This window comes from Chrysemys picta, chromosome 4 (genome assembly GCF_011386835.1).
Source record: "Chrysemys picta bellii isolate R12L10 chromosome 4, ASM1138683v2, whole genome shotgun sequence".
Lineage (NCBI taxonomy): Eukaryota > Metazoa > Chordata > Testudines > Emydidae > Chrysemys > Chrysemys picta.
In genome coordinates this window covers 95,464,704-95,483,572 of record NC_088794.1, presented here as the reverse complement: position 1 = coordinate 95,483,572, position 18,869 = coordinate 95,464,704, and the positions used below count along the sequence as shown (strand labels likewise).

At 48.7% G+C, this 18,869-nt stretch overlaps 1 protein-coding gene across 1 annotated transcript in view; it reads left to right on the top strand.

Moving 5' to 3' along the window:
- The window catches only part of SPINT1 (serine peptidase inhibitor, Kunitz type 1), a 29,552-nt gene extending 11,416 nt beyond the window's left edge, over positions 1 to 18,136 (top strand). The window contains exons 3-11 of the mRNA XM_065593136.1: positions 6,262 to 6,413; positions 7,896 to 8,031; positions 9,063 to 9,233; positions 9,903 to 9,929; positions 10,308 to 10,433; positions 11,378 to 11,428; positions 13,191 to 13,361; positions 14,338 to 14,394; positions 15,596 to 18,136. Coding sequence (XP_065449208.1) covers positions 6,262 to 6,413; positions 7,896 to 8,031; positions 9,063 to 9,233; positions 9,903 to 9,929; positions 10,308 to 10,433; positions 11,378 to 11,428; positions 13,191 to 13,361; positions 14,338 to 14,394; positions 15,596 to 15,792 — 1,088 coding nt within the window. The 3' untranslated portion in view covers positions 15,793 to 18,136. The remainder of the gene's footprint in view (positions 1 to 6,261; positions 6,414 to 7,895; positions 8,032 to 9,062; positions 9,234 to 9,902; positions 9,930 to 10,307; positions 10,434 to 11,377; positions 11,429 to 13,190; positions 13,362 to 14,337; positions 14,395 to 15,595) is intronic.
- Positions 18,137 to 18,869: the final 733 nt, after the last annotated feature.

Sequence of the window (18,869 nt, the reverse complement as noted above, 5' to 3'; positions counted from 1 at the left end):
AGTGCCGGTGCAACCACTAGGCAAACTAGGTGGCCACCTATGGTGCCAAGTGGTTGGGGGCACCAAAAAGGCACACTCAGGGGAGGCTGTGGAGTGGAGGTGAGCTGGGGCAGGGGAGTGCAGGGAGGGCTGCCTGCAGCAAGTAACGGGGGGAGGGGCATGCAGGGGAACCGCTCCCCATCCCAGCTCACCTCCGCTCCACCTTGTCCCCTGAGCAGCAGCCCCCACTCTAATTCTCCTCCCCTCCCAGGCTTGCCGTGCCAAACAGCTGATTGGTGCCGCAAGCCTGGGAGGCGGGAGAAGTGGAGCAGCGCCGGCGTGCTCAGGGGAGAAGGCGAAGCGGAGGTGAGCTGGGGCAGGGAGCTGCCTCGGGGGGGCTGCCCAGGCAGAGGGGGAGCAGGGAGCTGCCGCGGGGTGGCGGGGGGGGGGAGCCACAGGGCTGGGAGCTGCCATAGGGGAGCTGCCGCGGAGGGGGCTCCCCGGCTCTTCCCCATGACCCCTGCCCCGCCCCCGCCCCACCCCCACTCCCCTGAAGATTGCAGCCAGGCCCGACCTCGTATGGTAAGTGGAGCAACCTGGCCCCAGCCTGGTTCGCTCACCTGACTCCCAGGCTTGGGGAAGGTGGGAGAGGGGAACCACCCCCCCCCCCCCCACTCGCCGGTAGCGTGGCTGGGAGCCAGGGGAGCGGAGCAGGCTGGGGCCGGGTCACTCCACTTCCCGCAGGAAGTGGCCAGCCTCCCTCCCATGGAGGCCTGAGGCTGGGCCCCACACAGCCCCCCCGTGGAGGCCCGGGGGGGCTGCATAGGGCACCAAAATAGCTAGGGCGGCCCTGGCTCCCTGGGCCAGAGGGAGGGCGCAAGGTGGAAGTTTCGCCTAGGGCGTGAAATATCCTTGCACTGGCCCTGTCCAGCGGGGAGAGGTACCAGCGGCCAGCCCCCAGGGAGAGGGATCCTGAAGCACATGATGTTTGAGAAGTGGGGCTGGTGGCTGGGTTCACTGCCCGGGCCCCTCTCTCAGCCTCCTTTGTGCCTCGCCCCTGGAGTGCTACCCCCAGTCGCCCCATCCCCCAACCTCTGGATCATGGCTCTTCCTGCCCCAGTCACACACCCTAGAACTTGGCTCTCCCTTTGAATGTTCTGCCCTGGTCACCCCTCCACCCCTAGAGCCCTGCTCAGCTGTCGGAGGGAGGCAGGTGGAGAGAGCAGTGAGTGATGGGCGGGGAGGGGGAGAGGCAGAGCAGGGAGAGGGCCTGAGGGGGAGAGGCAGGACGGAGTGGGGGAGGTTCCAGCGCTTAGTATCCGTTTTTCACAAATTAGAAAGTTGGCCACCCTACTCCTTGGTGAAGGACCCAGTGTGTCACTTTGCACTCTGATAGACCAGAACAATCCTTTGTCTGTAGTGATAAACTGTTTGTTTAGTCCTGTAGATTTCCTCTCCTTTTGCCTGTGGCTCCATATGCAAATACATAATGAGGCATCTGATACACAAATGGCCAGGCAGGAAGCTAGGTCTTTGTTGTGTTCTGCCTGAAGGGAACATTTTGGAGATATGTCACCTCCTGCTGACCTTAGGGTTGCCAACTTTCTAATCACACAAAACCGAACACCCCTACCCTGCCCCTTCCCCGAGGGCTCCATCCCCGCTTGTTCCATCCCCCCTCCCTCCATCACTCGCTCTCCCCCACCCTCCATCACTTTCACCGGGCTGGGGCAGGGGTTTGAGAGGGGGTGAGGGCTCTGGCTGGGGGTGCAGGATCTGGGGTGGGGCCAAGGATGAAGGGTTTGAGGGGCAGGAGGGGTCTCTGAGCTGGGGCCAAGGAGTTTGGAGTGGGGAGGGGTGGGCTCCAGCTGGGGGTGAGGGCTCTGGGGTGGGGTGGGGGATGTGAGGTTTGGGGTGCAGGATGGGGCTCAGGGCTGGAATAGGGGGTTTGGGGTATGGGAGAGGGTTTCAGGTGAGGAGTCCAGGAGGTGCTTACTGCAGCTCCCAGGAAGTTGCTGGCAGGTCTCTGCAGCCTCTAGATGCATGGGCAGCCAGTAAGGCTCTGAGCGCTGCCCTTGCATCTGCAGGCGCTGCCTGCGCAGCTCCCATTGGTAGCGATTCCCAGACAATGGGAGCTGCTTAGCTGGCACTCGGGGCACGGGCAGCCAGGGAGCAGGTGGCTGCTTCCAGGAGCCACGCGGAGCTAGGGCAGGCATGGAACCTGCCTTAGCCCTGGGCCCCCGCTATGCCACTGACCGGACTTTTAATGGTCCGGTCAGTGATGTCGACCGGAGCTGCCGGGGTCCCTTTTTGCCTGGACATTCCAGTCAAAAACCGGACACCTGGCAACCCTGTACAGCTGCAATGGGTCCATTAATGGCCCACTCCTGAAACCCAAATACAAATCCATAGAGCACAACTACAGAAATGTGCACCTGTCCATATACCTATATAATTAAAGCTGTAGAAAGAGGGCTGGCTCCAGGGTTTTGGCTGCCCCAAGCAGCCAAAAAAAAAAAAAAAACTGCGATTGTGATCTGCGGCGGCAATTCGGCGGGAGGTCCTTCGCTCCAAGCCGGAGTGAGGGACCGTCCGTTGAATTGCCGCCGAATAGCTGGACGTGCCGCCCCTCTCCGGAGTGGCCGCCCCAAGCACCTGCTTGCCAAGCTGGTGCCTGGAGCTGGCCCCGTGTAGAAACTGACTCCCACACCTACATGCAGATACACACGTGTATTCTCTTGTACGCATCTAACATGCACTAACAAATATACTTCCACATTATTTAGTATTACAATTGTTGTTTAGTGCCTAGACGCCTCAACTAAGATCAAGGCTCCAGGGTGGTAGGTGCTGGATATTCACGTAAAAAGAGATTCTGCAACAAAGAATTTATAATGTAGCTAGACAAAGGTGGGGAGAAATGTCTGATACTTTGGCTCTTCACAATTACTAGTCAACAACATTCACTTTTTAAGAAATAATACATTTCTTTTAGCGTTCCCTTCTCTTTTAAAAACTTGACATAAAACTTGTGTATTCATTTCATAACATCAATTTTTCTGTGTGCAAGCCAGCAAAAGGAATAAAAGTCAGAGTTAGGCTGAAAATTTCATTCACACAGGTATACGTACATGTGGCAATACATGCCCCTCCTTACACATACAATGCATGCATGCACACAGTTGCCTAACAGAGACACTTTTTTCATACGCTTTCTTGGGACCCTAGCGGGGAGGCAGCACAGGAGTCCCAACAGGCCACAGGGCCCTGAGAGGGGCAGTCTCGTTCTCCTCCCCTCCTCTCCAGCAGCAGCACTCGGAGACAGGGATACGTTCCTCGAACTCTTGGGTGCTGGAGATGGGGCGACAGACCGCGGTTTGCCACAGGGCACACACTACCGCTTGAGCCCAGACACAGGAGGAGCGCGAGGGGGAGAAGATGGCTGGCAGCAGCGGGAGAGGCACGCGCCACGACCCCTCAACAGCCGCCCGCTGAGCGCTCAGGAGTCGCGCTAATTCGTCCCCAAGGGGGCACTGGGTTTACAACTGGTTGAAAGGCTGAACTAAAAGGGTACTTACCAGTGGTTCACTGTCATACTAGGAGGGCGTATCTAGTGGGGTCCACCCGAGGTCTATCCCAAGTCTGGTACTAGTCAATAGTTTCATTAATGACTTGGATAATGGAGGGCAGAATATGCTTATGAAATTTGTGGATGACACTAAGCTGGGAGGGTTCGCAAGCACTTTGGAGGAAAGGATTAGAATTCAAAAGGACCCTGCCAAATTGGAGAATTGGTCTGAAATCAGCAAGATGAAATTCAGTAAAGACAAGCACAACGTAGTATACTTAGGAAGGAAAAATCAAATGCACAGCTACAAAATGGGGAATAACTGAGTAGGTGGTAGTAATGCTGAAAAGGATTTACAGGTTATAGTGAATCACAATAGTGAATCACAAATTGAATATAAGCCAACAAGATGATGCAGACAAGATGATGCAGTTGTGAAAAAGGCTAATATCATTTTGGGGAGTATTAATGAGAATGTCCTATGTAATACAAGGGAGGTAGTTGTTCCTCTGTCCTTGGCATTGTTGAGGCCTCAGCTGGAGTACTGTGTCCAGTTTTGGGTGTGTCACTTTCAGAAAGATGTGGACAAATTGGAGAGAGTATAAAGGAGAGCAACAAAAATGACGAAAGGTTTAGAAAACATGATCTATGAGGAAAGGTTAAAAATTGGGCATGTTTAGTCTTGAGAAAAGAAGATTGAGGGGGGACCTGATAAGTCTTCAAATATGTTACGGGCTGTAATAAAGAGGATGGAGATCAGTTGTTCTCCATGTCCACTGAAGGTAGGACAAAAAGTAGTTGGCTTAATCTGCAGCAAGGGAGATTTAAGTTAGACATTAAGAAAAACATTCTAACTATAAGGATAGTTAAGTAGTGGAATAAGCTTCCAAGGGAGGCTTTGCATAAACTGTTTTAAAAAAACCCCAAAGATGGGGATTCAAAACACCTGTCAGATGGGGTGCCCAAGGTACACTTGGTCCTGCTTCAGCATAGGGGGATGGCACTAGCTGACCTCTTGAGGTGCCTTCCAGCCCTACATTTTTATGAATGATTTTGATCAAAAATTCTGTGGAATAAAATGTAAAATCATTGCTGATGACGATTGCAAGTGAGACAAAGACTGGAGTAGTACATTTGATTACAGGGATGTGTCACTTATACAGAGTGCTCTGGATGGCTTTTGTGCCCAGTTTTCTATCAAACATTTTAATACAGCCAAATGCAAGGTCTTACATCGAGGAACAGAGAATGTAAGCCATAATTACAGGATCTGAGGTTTGGCAAGCAGTGGCCATGGAAAGAACTTGAGTATCCACTGTAATTCTGTGGCTAAAGGGTTCATGTGATGCTTGGCTGTATCAACAGGATTGTTTAGTGGGGAGGTGATATAGAGTAGTAGTAGGATCTCACAAAGCTACTAGAATACTTTGTCCAGTTTTTGTGTCAATACTCTAAAGGATTTGGGGAGGGGAAAAATAGGAGGCAGTTCAGACAAGAGCTGCAAAGAATTGTGGTCTGGAAAATGCATCTCACAATGAGAGACTTAAGGAGATTGAGTCTATTCAGTTTATTGAAGAGAGGGCCAAGAGGTGAGTTGATCATGGCTTAGAAGAATTTACTCAGGAAGAAGATGCCTAATGCCAGAGGGCTATTTAATCTAGTAGGCAAAGGGCACAGCAAGATCTAATGTCTGGAACTTGAATCTAGAAAAACTCAAATTGAAAATAAGGTGTAAGTTTTTAATAGTGAAGGTAATTAACCATTGGAATAGTTTGGAGATTTGTTGGATTCTGATCCTCCCTCTATAGTAACCATTTATAGCACAGTATAAGGCTTTCATAGCTGGATTATAAAGCAAGACTGGATGACTTCTTAAAAGATGTGGTTGAATTTGAGTATACATTATTGAGCTTGATGCAGAAATTATTGGGTGAAGTTTTATGGCCTGCATTCTGTTTTCACTGGCCTGTTCCCATGATGAGGATTTACTTTTGCCTTTTATATTTTCCAGAGTGACCTTTTGATCCAGATTGTGTTAGTGGTGCAAAGGGAGGGGTGTGGTCCATGGGATGGCATTTGAATGCTGTGCAAGATTTTTTTTTTCAAGGGAGGGGCTATATTCTCCAGAGACAATATGAGTTTGGAATAGAAACATGGAATAAGTGAATTGTATTGCCTCCCACTTCCTCCCCAAAAGTGTCTCCTTAAATTGGGTATTGGAGGGAATTAATTGGTAGAAGATGTTGAACTGATTCCTTGTCTAACACCAACATTAAATTGTGTGTGTGTGTGTGTGTGTGTGTGGTTTATGTGAAATTCATGAGTGTTAGGAGTCCACAGCTGTAGGAACAAGGTGTTCCCTTGTCACTTATACTTCTTCCTACAGGTGAAATCTCTAAGTAGTTGCAATTGGCTCAAAGAGACTGGCTGCAGTATGGATTACTGACCAGTCACATTTAATAATGGAGGAGATGGGTGAGGTAAGAGAAATAATTCTGCTCCAGACCCTTGAAACTGACCCAGCATTCCTCATGCACCACTTTGCTGTCTCAGAGTGATTTGCTTACAAACACAGAATGATGAAACATCTTCCTATTTAACTGACTGGAACCCACATGTATTCAGTCTGGGGGAATCCCACCCTCTTCCTGGTTGAGACAAGACCCAAGTCTTTCTGCTTCTTACCTAAGCCTTTTGTTGCCTTTCTTCTCCAGATGATAAGCCTCCCAAAGCCCGTGCTGGGATGGACATGAAGGTGCAGCCTCAGGAGCCAGTGTTACTGAGAGGCACAGAGAGCTCAGATGACCATGGGATTGTCAGTTATGATTGGAAACTTCTGCGTGGTGACACCTCTGCGGTGCTGGAGGTAGGGAGCGGAATGCCTGCTGCTTTGCTTGCCCAGAGGTTCATGCTGTCTACACCAAATATTTTGCAAGTGATCAATATCTTATGGGTCACCTTGTCCTTCCCTCTTCATGTTGTTGCAGCCAAGCGTCTGCTCTCTATCTCGCCCCTCTTTAGAGTGAGTTAAGGGCAGAGGAGTTGAGGGAAGAAGCTGGGCTAGAATGACAGTTTCCTATCATATGCTACCTTTTTCTGTCTCTTCCGCTCTCGCCCATGCATCTTCCATACTTTATACACTGGACCCTCGCTAGAACGCGCGTCTATATAGCGCAAATTCGCATATAACACGGTCGCGGCCATGGATCCCAAATGTAATTACTTGAATTGCAATTCATTTTAAGGAGGTCCCCGCTATAACGCAGTCCCCGTGTTAATGCAGTATTGCGCATGGATCCCAAATCCCGCATTCTAGCGAGGGTCTGGTGTACTTCCCTGCTGTCGTCACTCAGTGGTGCTGTCATTGCTTAGTGAGCTAACCTTCCTCCTCTCCATCAGGAAACTCTTGCAGCACAGGAAGTCAAGAATCCAGTGAATGCTCCTAGACTCTCATCCCCTGTGTGGTCTACGGGAGGGGGAAGAGAGAGAAAACAGTATATAAATTGCTATAACCATCTTTGCTTCTTAGTGCGTGTCTTTGAGCGAGGTAACTGACCCATACTCTGGTTCTGCTATGCTCTGATTGCTAGCCTTCTCCTCTGCAAATGGGCTAGCTCTTATCCCTGTGGCTTGTCCCTAGAGTTCTGCTCCTGTTCTCATTGGGATGTTCTCTGATTTCATCATTGTCTTGGATAGTTGCTTCTCCCTGTTCGAATCCTGCAATCCTTACATGCCTGAAAGGCTACATAGAATCATAGAATCCTATGAGCTAATTAAAGCCAAGACTCAGGACCCATTGATGCCTGCTGTCAGATGGCATGGCTAGTGTACACAAAGACTAGTAAGCAACAGCAACACACTTAGAACGCCTGTCACTGAGGCGTTCTTTACATAAGGTTTTATCATCATGTTACAGATGGGGAAACTGAGGCACAAAGCTGCTAAGTGACTCTCAAAACTGCACAACAAATCAGTGGCAGAGTGTGGAATACAACCCATGCCTCCTGACTCCTGTCTGGCTGTAAGATCATCAGGGCCTGTAGCACTACTGGGCTTATTGGCTAGTCCAAAGTGTAGTGCCCCAAAGACCACCAGTATCTAGATTGAGCATGCTACGGTGCTGAGGCTGTGGTGTTATCTGCCTCCCTTAGCCCACTTGGGCATGGGCAGCCAGAATCTAGCCCATAGTTGTAAAGAATCCCAGAGTGCTTTACAAAATGACAATGGGTGGAAGCCTATTCCAGGTTTAGCTCAGCGGCTCTCCTCCTGATGCAACACACACACATGCACATACCCCCCTATGGTTTGATATGCCAGCTCCTTCTATGACTGTTTTGCTTTCTCGAAGGAAGAGGAAAATCAAGCCAAGATCTCCAACCTGCAGGAGGGGCAGTATGTCGTCCAGCTCACTGTCACAGACAGTGCTGGCCAGCAGGACTCCACCAACATCACGATCATGGTCCTGACAGCTGAACAGACTGAAGGTGAGTCTACCCAGATAGACCTTTGAACTAGAATCTTCAGGGGTCCCAGCTAAGAGAGCTTGCTAATAACCTATTAGAGCAACAAAGTATGTTACCAGCACTCTTCTGGGAGATGGTGCATGGGAATACCATATGTTGAGGGACTGGAGGCAGGATAACTGTATGAAGTTTCTCGAGATGAAAATTCAACCTACCATGCCTAAATTTTATAAGTATAAAGTCTCCCCGCCCACCACTGCCTGTCTCAGTTTCTCCAGTCCCCATGCAGAACTAACACATGGGTAATGAACTGACTGTGTGTGTGAGACTCTGCCCTTTATCGGATGGGACCAAAACTGATCAGCTCTATATCATAGACCTTACGATTGTCCTTTAGCTCCGGTAAGAGCTTGTGCTTTTGGAGAAGCAGTACGTGTGTGTGTGTGTGTGTGTGTGTGTGTGTGTGTGGTTTTTAATTCCTTGCTTACACTGTAAAGTGCCAAATAACCATGGTGTGCAGCATAGTGACAGCTGTCAGTGTGAAATCCTAAATTGCCATGGATTTGATTATCAAATTTGTTACAAAGGACTTGTGCCTGGCAATCAAGATGTTCAGAGTTATGCATCAACGAGGCAGTGTGGGTTCTTGGTGGCCATTTGGCACCAGTGCCTTAAGCAGAGGTGTCCTCCCTCCCCACGGTAAATAGACTTCCCTAGAATGCAGACAAGAAAACATTTTTAGGCGGAACCTCCTTGGACTGAGCTCAAGATATGTGTAGCCTTTGGGAGAACTCCCCCTAGCCCTCCCACAAGCCACCAGTGCCTGCTCCTGCCCTCCCTTTGCAGCTACAAAGATGGGAGAATTGGTGCCAGATTAGCTAGTGCTTGATTCCGCCCTTGGTAGCAAGCTGCAGTCATTGCTCCTGATCCAGCTCACCTCCTGATATTTCAGCAAGGCCAAGCATCCATACCCCAGCTGTGGAGTTGAAGTAAAATGAGCTCCAGCCTCGTATGCAGACTTTTTGCATTGGGGTACCTTTCTTACATTCCAGAGTTCTGCTTGGCTCCTAGTAAGGTGGGTCGGTGCCGTGGGTCCTTTCCCCGCTGGTTCTACAATCCAGCGTCTCAGCAATGTGAGAAATTCACCTTTGGGGGCTGCAAGGCCAACAAGAATAACTACGTACGGGAGGAAGAGTGTAAACTTGCCTGCAAGAATGTTCAAGGTGAGTCCATCTATAGAGGAAACCCCTGGGTCAGTGGGATCTCATGGTTCCATTGATTGGCATATACTTGGTATTTAGTTTGAAGTTTCTGTCTAATCAATGTTCCTCACCATGGTGTGAAAGAAGTTCATTCAGGAACTGGTGTTTACTACACTTCAGTGGCCACAGACTTACTTTCAAAATCCTATTCCTGCTACCTATAAATGTAGCCACAGAACAAGGTGTCTTGCCCTGGAGGTGCCTGAAATTCAGCTTTCTCCTTACACTCGTTAGCAGTAGCACAGCTGAGCCTTTGTTAAGAGCCAATCAGCAAAGCTTGCAATGTGATGAATTCATGGGGCCTCTTCCAGGCCACTGTGCTTCATATTGAGCTTATGGTGGGGGCAGAGGAATGGAGACAGGAAAGACAATTTGGAATAGCTTGACTGGCTTAGGAGGGGTGAGATGGGAGGGACTTCAGAGCAGTCAGTATCTTTCCCACCTTCCCTCCCCACACAGGGTATAGACTTCCTGGAAAATGCAATATGGGATTCTGGTAAACAATCAAAATGTTTGTCCTGGGTAGCCGTTGTGCTAGGGTAGCCTTGGTTATTGGGGGAGGCATAGTGACAGTATAGAACAGACTCTGATTCACCAAAATAATGTAGCTTTTTTATGTCTTTTCTCGAGGTTCTTTTGGAAGGCGGGCCAAGCCAGGTAGGCGTCTCATACCTCTCTGTCTAATGCAGTGTGCTCCAGTAAGTGTGAATGAGAAAGGGGTGTATAGAGACTAAAATCTAATCTCTGTAGCTTTATAGCTAGCACTCTGCACTTCCAAGTCATGAAAGAGGCAGCATGTTCACTCCCTGGGGAAAGGAGACACGTTGCTTCATTCCATACTGACTTCCTTGGACCAAGTTCGGAGTGGCACTGATGGACTCTGAAGAGAGTCCTGTCCAGGCTTCCAATGCCCCAGGAAGCTCACAGGGAGGCACAAGCCTTTCACGACGTATCTGGGTGCCAGGAGGAGAGGGTTTTCTGGTGAACACCCTTTCCTCCACCCCAAAAAACCCATAATCTGTCTTTCTATTACAGTGTGCAATGGGAACTGTGAGTCCTTCCACTTCAAATGCAGAGATGGCTGCTGCGTTGATAGTTTCCTGGAATGCGATGAAACTTCAGATTGTGCAGATGGATCAGATGAGGCGTATTGTGAGCTGTGTAAGTACTTAGAGTCTGGGTCCTAAACTTTCCAACTTTAGTACCTGAAGATGGATACATCTCACTGTAGCATAGTACTCTGGTCTCCTAACCCAGTTGTATCTCTCACACATAAGCATCTCCACAGCACTGCCCTGTCACTAGCATTTGAGAGGCCCAACACTGCTGATCACGTTGTTCATGACTCTCCCTTACCTCCTGGATTCTTTCTCCGCTCTCTCTCCTCTGGAGTCTACTCTTCTGTCTGTGACCCTCAGGGTTCTGTCCTTTTCTCCCTCTATATCTTATCCCTGAGTGACCTTACCTGGTCTCATGGTTTCATGTACCACCTCCAAATACTTTTTGCCACCTCGACTTCTCCCAGTCTCTTAAACGTTACAAGAATGTCCTGCTAACAGCTTGCACCTGACATGGCAAAAAGCTGAACTACTTAACCACCTCCTCGCTTCTGTGTCATGACAGATAATTCCTGGGATCCTTTGTTTTCTGATCCTACAGCCTGCATATATTCTGTGATTCCCCTCTCTCTTCTCTTGAGCATCAAACCAGTATTAATTTTAAAAGTCTGGAGTGACATGACTCCCCCCCCCCCCCCCCCCGGGAGGCTATTCCACAGTCAAATACATCTTGCTGTCAGGGAGTATTTCCTGATAAGGAGCCTAAACTTTCCCTTCCTTAACTTCATCCCATTATTATTAGTCACACTTCCATACGTAATTCCTTTTCCACCTTGATTTTTTTTTAACTACTTTCAAATATTTGTGGACCTTGATTTATAGCTTCTTTCCCTGCCTTATGTATGATACTAGCAGAAGGGAGAAGAAAGTAGTTAGGGAGTGTCCCACAAAGACCTCTCTCTCCACATACCTTGGGATGGGTGGAGGAGTTTCATACTTGAGCTGGGGATTGTACATTTCTATCCTATGAGCTGTTTCTTTTTGCAGATGCAATAGAGTTCAATAAACTACGGAAAATCAATGTTACAACCACACAAGGTATTGTGACAAAGTTTCTCCTCTATCTTGGTGGGTCCTGCGCTTATTGGCAGATTTTCTTGCCTCAGAGATTCACCATGTGGGTTGGGGAACAGCCCAGAGACCTTCCCCTCTAGAAGAACCCACAGTCCAGATCAATTGGGAGGTTTGGGGGGAACCTGGGCCCGCCCTCTACTCCGGGTTCCAGCCCAGGGCCCTGCGGATTGCAGCTGTCTATAGTGCCTCCTGTAACAGCTGCATGACAGCTACAACTCCCTGGGCTACTTCCCCATGGCCTCCTCCAAACACCTTCCTTATTCTCACCACAGGACCTTCCTCCTGGTGTCTGATAACGCTTGTGCTCCTCAGTCCTCCAGCAACTCACCATCACCCTCTCAGCTCCTTGTGCCTCTTGCTCCCAGCTCCTCACACTCACTCACCACAAACTGAAGTGAGCTCCTTTTAAAACCAAGGTGCCCTGATTAGCCTGCCTTAACTGGTTCTAGCAGGTTCCTGATTACTCTAGTGCAGCCCTTTCTCTGGTCACTAAGGGAACAGAAAACTACTCATCCAGTGACCAGTATATTTGCCCTCTACCAGACTCCTGTACCCCACTGGTCTGGGTCTGTCACAGTATGTATGTTACAAATCCTGAAAGGCTAGTTTAGCCTTCTTCCATGTAGTGCATAGTGGGAAATTGCCTATCCCAGAAAAGGACTCTTGCCTAGCATAAGCCAGTCAGTGCCTGACTGATCCCATTGACACTGGGTCTAAAAGCATTTCCCGAATCTATTTCAACACTGTTTGATTGCCTGAATAGTATAGAGGAGGGATAACCAGAGTAAAACCGCTTCAACACGGTAAGTAGTGCCATGCTCTTCCAGAGAGCTCCTCCCACCCTCCTCCTCCCCCAGGCAGTAAATTGCATGGCACTCACTGCATCCATCTGTCTAAACATGGGAGGATGAATTGCTCAGTCAACTTTGCAAGGATTTGAGTGTGTGGTTCTAATGCCAGACCTGATGCCTAGACCACACTCGGATGCCTTCTGGGGAAATTTATGGATAAGTGGCAGTTCTGCTTGTCAGTGTCCTGTTTGTTAAGTGAACTTTGAACCCTTGGCAGCCAGGCACTGGTGTAATGTTAGATGGATGAGAACCTCAGGATTAACTTTGGACTCTACCCCACCCTCTCTCTGTTCAAATATCCATTCTAACCGACCAACGGCAGCTGTTGGGTTCGTTAGTTCTTGCTCATTGCAATGATTGGTGGAGTGCTCTCCCTGCTCTGTGGAGAGGGGAGACTTTCCCTTCTTTTAAGCCGCCATGCTTAGAGCTTGTCTACACAGGGAAGTATAGAATATACTCAGAATAAAGTAGGGTGTGAATTTAACATGCTAGAGCTATTTGGTGGAGTAGCTATTGCAGTTAATTCCTCTTGTAGACAAGCCCTTACTGGGGGGCACTGATCTCTCTCTCTCTCTCTCCTGATGGGAACAGCATTATCCTCTTCCAGCCTCTGCTAAAATGCCCTAATTAGCTACATCCTCCACCCCCCCCCCCCATGCACTTTCGGGGCTGTGAGGGTGATTGTTGCCAGTGCGTCGCAATTGGTTGGCAGTTATGTCAATCAGATGTTGATAATCTTTGCTAACTCTAGGAAATAGGTGCCACAAAGTGGCTTGGAGACTGAAGAGTGGCACACGGGGCACTAGAGGAGTTACAAAGCGCGGATGCTGTGTAAATGTGCTGGTTGAGCCCGAACACCTCTCTTGCTTTGCCAGGTCACTGTGTGGATTTACCAGACACTGGCATGTGCCAAAAGAGCATCCCCCGCTGGTACTACAACCCATTCACCGAGAAATGTGACCGCTTCACCTATGGGGGCTGTGAAGGCAACCGAAATAACTTTGAGGAAGAAGAAGAGTGTCTGAAATCATGTGCAGGCATCACAAGTAAGCAGCAGGGCTGTGGAGTGAGGGGGCCAGCATCTCTACCACAGTGAAACCCTCCAAGTTAAATTCCCTGGCTCCAAATAGGCCAGAGCTCTGCAAAGCATGAGATGGAGCATTGCTCTCTAACCCCGGCCTCTCTCCACAAAGCTCCTCATTCTGTCTGGTTGCTCACGTGGAGCACCCAGAAAATAACACTCTGCAGTACAATTTCCCCCAGGCCACCCTACTTTTCTTGGGAGTTTCTAGAGCTCCGTTACTGCTGTGAACTGGAAGAGCATTTTGGATATCGATGTGCAAGGCATTGGTTCTTGGCTGTCCAGCCAGAGAGAATTCCAATAGTTCTTGACACTGGAGTGAAATGGCCCAGTTTAGGGGCCACGGGTATCTGTTTGCCCTTTTCAGGGTCATCACATTAGTACAACAATGTAGGAGGCAAAACTGGATATTTGGTGGTGGGGAGACACATGCCCCCAAACCTGTAGGTCCTCTCTGTCAGGACTGTTGACTCAAATGTGCTAAAACATGCATCTAGAAACTAGTTTTACATCATCTAGTGCAGATTGTGTCTTGTCTGAGTGGGTGGGGAGGAGGTCCCAAAGAAGGGATTTCACTGAGCTGCGTCCGTAAGGAAGCAGAGAGACTCCTGCTCTGACGCTTTCTCTGAAGTGTTGGGTGGATCAATACCATCCCTCTCTGGCCTGCCCCAAGAGCACATTTTCCCCCCATTGGGGCTATCAGAAGGGAGACTCTCCCCTCCCCAGATTCCTGTATCTGTAGAGAAAGAGAGAAGCCAGAATTAAAGAAATGGACAATAATGCCCTGGATGGGTTGAGGGGATGCTGGAAGGGAATACTCTGGTGGTTAATTCCAGGTATGCAGTTTGACTCCAGCATGAAACTGTCCTGGGAGGCTGGCGCCTCACTCCATTGTTCCCAGCTCTCTCATGAGACTGTGTTTTTGTTTGTACCTTGTGCAGAGGCAGATGTGATTGGCCAGAGATGGGGAGCATATGGGACCCAGCAAGCTGGCTTGAGTAAGTAAGAATTCTACTCAAGTGACATGTTTGTCATGACCTCTCCTTCCCTGTCTCGTGGAATGTATTGCACTTCATAACCGGCGGGGCGGGGGGGGAAGGAACATCACATCTAACTACAGGAAGTAATGTGGTCTTCATGGGACAAGGGAAATGGATCTGTGCGATTCCTTCTCATCTCTCACTCCTGTGTGACTCAGTTAACCTCTGTAGTTACTCCTAATTCACCCTAGTATAAGTGAGAAGAGAATTGAGCCCTATAATCTGTAGGCATCAAAGAACAGTGGGGAAGACACTCTCCCCTCATAGCCAGGCTGGCATGTCCCCCACTGACCTGGATAGCTGAGGATAGGCTAGACACAGGTGGGTATTTGAATAATGTTGGTTCACATGGGAGCAGGGTTGTATGTGTTTAACAACACTAATGCTCCAAGCTACAATTGCAATGGGCCTGAAGTTAATGATCTTAAACATACAACACTCACATTTTAACGTGAGTTACCATTCATCTCAAACCTGTGTTGAGAGAGAGTTTCTCCCAGAGCAAACTGCTCCTAAGGTGATTCTTCTCCATTCCCAATGTCCCAGAGACTGAACCTTCCTCTCAGATTTGCCACGGTCCTCAAATGTGCCAAACTTAAATGACTTCAGTGCTGGTGACAGGCGCCCGATTAACGTCACTGGAGACTGATGCGCAGAACAGCAATAGCTTGGGCAGTAGTACTATGAGTTTCCTGACACTCCCCTGCTAATCTACCTTATCTGGAGGAATTACCCCTAAGTAGTTCCTCCTTTAAGCTCAGCCATCTCTTGGCCATGCTGCAGAGACTCCACTTGATGTTGGGGATAAGGTTGTATGTTTAATACAGATGTCCAACCTCCAAGTAGCTGAACAGCCTTCAGATGGTAATAACTTTGAGAACTGACTCGAGTGGAACTTGAATCATGACCTGGAAGTGAAAGGCTCTGTATATCCTTACCAGCTCCTTGAGTCATCCAGTCATGCTCTTTCTTCATCTCCACCAACTGCTGAGCTAAACATCCCGCTGTCCAGTCACTAGTCCTTGTTGAAAGCTCATACGATGTCCTTTGCCAGCACCAGGTGGTGACCCAGCTCTGTACCTCTTGCTTTTTCCTGCCTGTTAATGCCGCAACAGAAGTAGCAGAGCAGCCCTTGTAACTGTGTGTGTCCCCCTTACAGGTGCTTTCGAGGTGGCTATTGCAGTGCTCCTTTGTATCTGCATAATGGTAGTCCTGGTCATCATTGGCTACTTCTTCCTGAAGAATAGAAAGAAGAACAGCCGGCGACGCCAACCTACCACTGCTACCAACTCAACCCTCTCCACCACAGAGGATACTGAGCACCTGGTTTACAACAGTACAACCAAACCCATCTGACCCCAAGCACTTCCCTCAGATTGGGCACAGTTCCATGTACTGTTTGTATTAGAAACAAAGGCCTATGCCTGAAGGACTCTTTGCCTCCTTTTCTGTTAGAAGATATTTGTAGCATGGCAGTAGACACTAGCCATGTCCCAAGTGCTCGTGGTTGCTCTTGAAGCTGAAGGTATGGGGAAGGATTTTAGTTCATTTCTTGACTTTTTCCCCTTCTTCATCTCGAGCAATCTAATCACAGCTCTGAATGGTTCCACTCTAAGTGCCTTCCACTCTAAGCAAGAGCGGCAGAAGGATTTGCTGTACCTACTGAAGGGGCTGTGGTTTGACTTTTATGTGGCATTAATTTTTCTGCAGGCCCACCAGAGCCAGCTTTTTTTTTTTTTTCCCCTGTGACATGTAAAACTGCCCACTCTGGGTCTATCCAACCATCTCCTCATATCCATCCTGTCCCCAAACCACCTTCCCTAGGTGGTCCTGTCCCAATGCCAAACTTGGGGGTCTCAGTGAGAATTTGTCTGGGCTTGCATGCTTCACGTGACTGGCTCAGTCAGTGCTGTGAACTATGTGCCAGTCTTTCAAATGATCTCTCTTCCTATGACAGGAAAGACAGGATTGTCTACATTTTGATTGCTGTTTGAGTTTTGAACAGATATTACATAAATGTGCAACTACTATCTCCCCAAACGATCTGCAGTACGAGTTTTACATGCGCCCTCCTTTGTCTTCCCCTTCTCAAGGCTTGCCATGTGTCTGTTTTTCAGGATGACAGTCTAGTCTCTGAACACTCTTTGCAAATGTGCATATTCTTACTTAAAGTGAATGGAAGGCTGTGTCCCTAGTTTTCTAGCTAGTCTTAGGGGGAGATGGAAAGAGTTGCCTTTCCACCCTGGCAGGTTCAGTCAGTACCCTTGCTTCACCTGTGCTGAACTAGCGCCACCTGTTGGTTGCTCATGGTAAGTTCCGCCATAGGGAAGGGGTCAGTCAGCACAGCATGGGAACAAGGTAGTATCCTGGCAAAAGGACCCTGATTGGCTTTTTGGAGGAAGAGGACACATATGGAGAAATGAGCAGCTTCCCACCCATGCTCCAAAGATGGATAGAGGTGAAGTTGAGGGAGGGAGGGTGAGTAAGCATGCTGGTCCATTGTCTCATGTCCCAAACCACAGGGTGTACTAGTCCCAGCTCTGGTGAAACTGCTCATGGGCCTCTGGATTTGCCCAGGTGATGGCCTGGCTCTGCAGTTGGGGACGGCTGTCTGGAGCAGCCCAGTGTGGTTAGCTTGTAACCTTTTTTTGTAAATTTTCCTTTATTTAATATTTTGAGGCTGACAATCCTACGCAGTGCCAGAGTGCCCCTCTGCTGATCAACATACCTGAGAGAGCCCCAATTCGGGCTGTGCAGAGGAAAGCGAACCGCCCTGGTTTTCTTATTCATGCCACTTTTTTCTCCCATCCCTATTCTGACTGGAACAAGATGAGCCCAGCTGCTATCATTGAAGTCTAGCTACATGAGGCTCTGAGAACTTGCCCAGACACTAGTCCCTGTACTCACTCACGTTCTTGTTGAGTAGCTGAGTACGAAGTCCCAACCCCAGGCAGAGACTAAGCCCTTTACTCTGCACTCCTGCTTCTCTCAGTGACCGTGATGGGGCCTGTCACCCCAGCCATGCACCTAATAGTCCAGGCTACTGCTGCTTTTAGAACAGAACCCAACTTTCTCTAGTTGGGTGAGGAGTTGTCATCTGTGAAATGCTTCTGAAGCATTGGGTTAATACTGGGATTGGAGCCTGTACTCCCCATGTCTGCTGCTTTGGAAATATCCACTATGAAGTGATAACCTGGATCATTTTCTTTTATGAATTTTAAAAATTTTAAATGTACAGGATTTTTATTTTTATTTTTTTTTATGTTTGGACACAAGCGTGTGGGACCCGTCCCTAGAGGGTTGTGGCTGTGGTGGGCTGGCACTGGTGGATGTCCTGGGGAAGGTTATGAAGTGATTTATAATCTCTTCTCTAATGGAGTGATGCTCGGACCCCTCAGGTGTGAGTCCAACAGGGCTGTCTCTCTCTTGGGAGGATGATGAGTGGGGAGAGATGACTGCCCCCAAGCTGCTGGTGCTCTGATTGCAGGCTTGATGCCCCCTGAAGGGATGGCAAAGGGCATGCAGACGCCTGCCTGAGCACCTGCCCATTGCCAGGCTCTCTTATGTTTTTCTGGTCTGCCTTGTATCACCTCTTCCACACCCAGCCTCCTGCGCTTTTCTACAACCCCCCATGCCTGTGTAACTCTTGATTTTGCTCCCTCTGTAAATGCAGATTTTAATAAAATGTTGTTCGTCTTTATTTGGCTTGAGAGAAGTGTCTGAGGAATGTTGTCCTCCATGTCAGTGAGGAGTCTTCCCCCAGCACCAGCATCCCCGCTCAGGTTGTAGTGGCTTGGGGGATGGGGCTGAAGTGGCTCTGTGGTATCTGCCTCAGGGGAGAGGAATGAGCCCACCCTGTTGGGGTGGGGGGAGTTGTTAAGCACAAAATACTATAGTGATGAATGCAGCAGAAATGCTTGATTTACATAGATAATGACTAGATGTGAGGCATTCTGGGAATGAGATTGCTCCCTGTGTGTGTTAATGGGAAGCAAGGGAAGGGTGTAGCCTGAAACTGGGCTTCCAGCTAGTCAGACTGGTTTTGGGTCTTTGAAACCAAACACAAACATGCTCTTCTTTTCCCACGTGTAGTTCTTTCTATACCTTGGGGCTGTTGATCAGTCAGCCACTGTAATGGAAATTTTGCTTATATCCCTGACGGATGTGTGTGAAAACCAGGATAACCCTCCCCCACCTCCTCACACACTGATCTCCTTAGGCTCTAAAGGTTCAGTAACTCTGCAGCCAGGAAATGTTTTGCATGGTGCAGTTCAGTAGACTGCACTAATTACCAAATGTTTCCTGCTAGTCTGCTCCAATTCTAAGAGCTCTGTGTAAGCCGAAACTTCTCTCTCACCAACAGATTTAAAAATTTTATTAAGATGTTAAAGAAAAAAATAGTGAACAGAGTTTGAGCATAGAAGTTTCTGGTT